Below are 1,709 nucleotides of genomic sequence, written 5' to 3'. Positions count from 1 at the left end.
AAAATTGGTTATGGCAAGATATAGACATGAAAGGATGATCCTTCCTTATCTTACTTTCAGTTAACAGTTGTGTTATTCTTGGGCCCACAAACCATTTTTATTCATAATTTTTCATAGGACATAAAAAAACACATACAAATCATAATCACTAAGAGATTGAATAAGGGAGGGCGTAACTTGAGGTTTCTAGGAAAAAAATCTTTGTAATTGGTACAATTATCCATGACTTTACATATGTTTATGGTAATGTTTTGCTCCTTTATTGCTAGAAATTTCTACTGCTCAAATTAGTACAAAATCTCTGTTAATTTTCTAAGCAGTGGCCAAGGGAAATATGCCAGTGGACCCTTCACATAAAATAATAAAATTTTTAAATCCGTTTAGGTTACTTAGGAAATGTTCCACGTTCAAAGTTCCAATTTCAAGTTACTCAGCATATTAACTGTTTCGTTAACAGCATGATAAACTCAACACCAACAAAAAGAGCTTACAAGAGCTAATTTACAAGGGTATAAACTTCTCTGCAATAGCCATTATGCATGCAACATTGTTTTGCAATATTGTTTTGAGTGACTGCAAATCAAGGCTAGATCTCAGGTTTAAAGTGTTTATACTATGAAGCATCTAGTACATTATGCCACCATAACATCATGTATTTTTTTCCCAGTAATACAAAGTTTTACACCCCTTTGTATTAGTAAGGTTGTCAGATTTGAGATTATAACTGATTATTGTTACTGTTTCCCATTTACATTATCATTAGTAATTTTATTCTTGGCATACTGACATGTATAGCAGTAACTAATTTATACTAACTGTATTAAGAGTTCATTCCAAGTACATGAAGTTAATACAGTAAATCATGAACAGCAGTTTAAATAAAAAGAAGCAATCTGCAATACTACTTGGTAAGCTATGATTCCATCATGATCACCAGTTTGGAAGACTGCATCTTTAGCTTCTTGCAGTGACAATTCTTGGTTATGTGTCAGAGTAGTAATTGTGTCAGGTACCAAAACTGCATAGTCACTCTGCATGTCAGGTAAAGCCCTTCTTCACCAATCCCATAATGACTGAATAAATTAACAGCCTTGCTGGTAGTCACATCTGTCACAGCCTTATACCCAGAATTTCTGAAATGTAGCATTCCCTGTATCCAGAGCTAATTGGGAGAGAAATTGCATTGTGTGCTTACAGGAGGATTATTCCACTGACCGATAAATTGGTTAATTGCATTATTAATCAGTGTAATGTAAACTAGATGAATACAAAACAGATGCACCTCATCTGTTGGATCTAAAATTCCACTGTGCTCAAGAAAGAGGAAAATGTTCAAAAAGTGGCTCACAATAACCCGGTTGACATCATACCAGAGATGCTCTATTCTCTGGTTATGAACAGATTTTCCAGTGATGTGGCTGCCTCTATTCAAACCTCTTTCTTGCAGCATAAAGCGAGCAACTTCTATGTTTTCCATTCCAAGATCACTGCAAACTCTTGATGGTAAATTTTAGTGCTTAACAGCTGACTGGAAATACTACAGTACAGTTAAAGCCCTGTTGTTGGTTGATGCCTGAAGGAATACTATCATTCTTGAAAAACCATCTAAACCACCATGAATGACAATTTTATAAGGCTGGATTAGTTTGTGGTTGCCATCAATGCACCTGTTGGACACCATGAAGACATTTGTTCCACTACACTATCAC

At 35.1% G+C, this 1,709-nt stretch overlaps 1 protein-coding gene across 1 annotated transcript in view; it reads right to left on the bottom strand.

Moving 5' to 3' along the window:
• Positions 1-1,488: 1,488 nt before the first annotated feature.
• The window catches only part of LOC149037102 (uncharacterized), a 3,294-nt gene continuing 3,073 nt past the window's right edge, over positions 1,489-1,709 (bottom strand). Inside the window, exon 3 of the mRNA XM_089188398.1 lies at positions 1,489-1,667. Within this exon, the coding sequence (XP_089044524.1) occupies positions 1,538-1,667 (130 nt within the window). The 3' untranslated portion in view covers positions 1,489-1,537. The remainder of the gene's footprint in view (positions 1,668-1,709) is intronic.

Source organism: Pocillopora damicornis, chromosome 11 (genome assembly GCF_964200805.1).
Source record: "Pocillopora damicornis chromosome 11, jaPocDami1.2, whole genome shotgun sequence".
Lineage (NCBI taxonomy): Eukaryota > Metazoa > Cnidaria > Anthozoa > Scleractinia > Pocilloporidae > Pocillopora > Pocillopora damicornis.
This window is presented reverse-complemented; position numbering and strand designations above follow the sequence as displayed.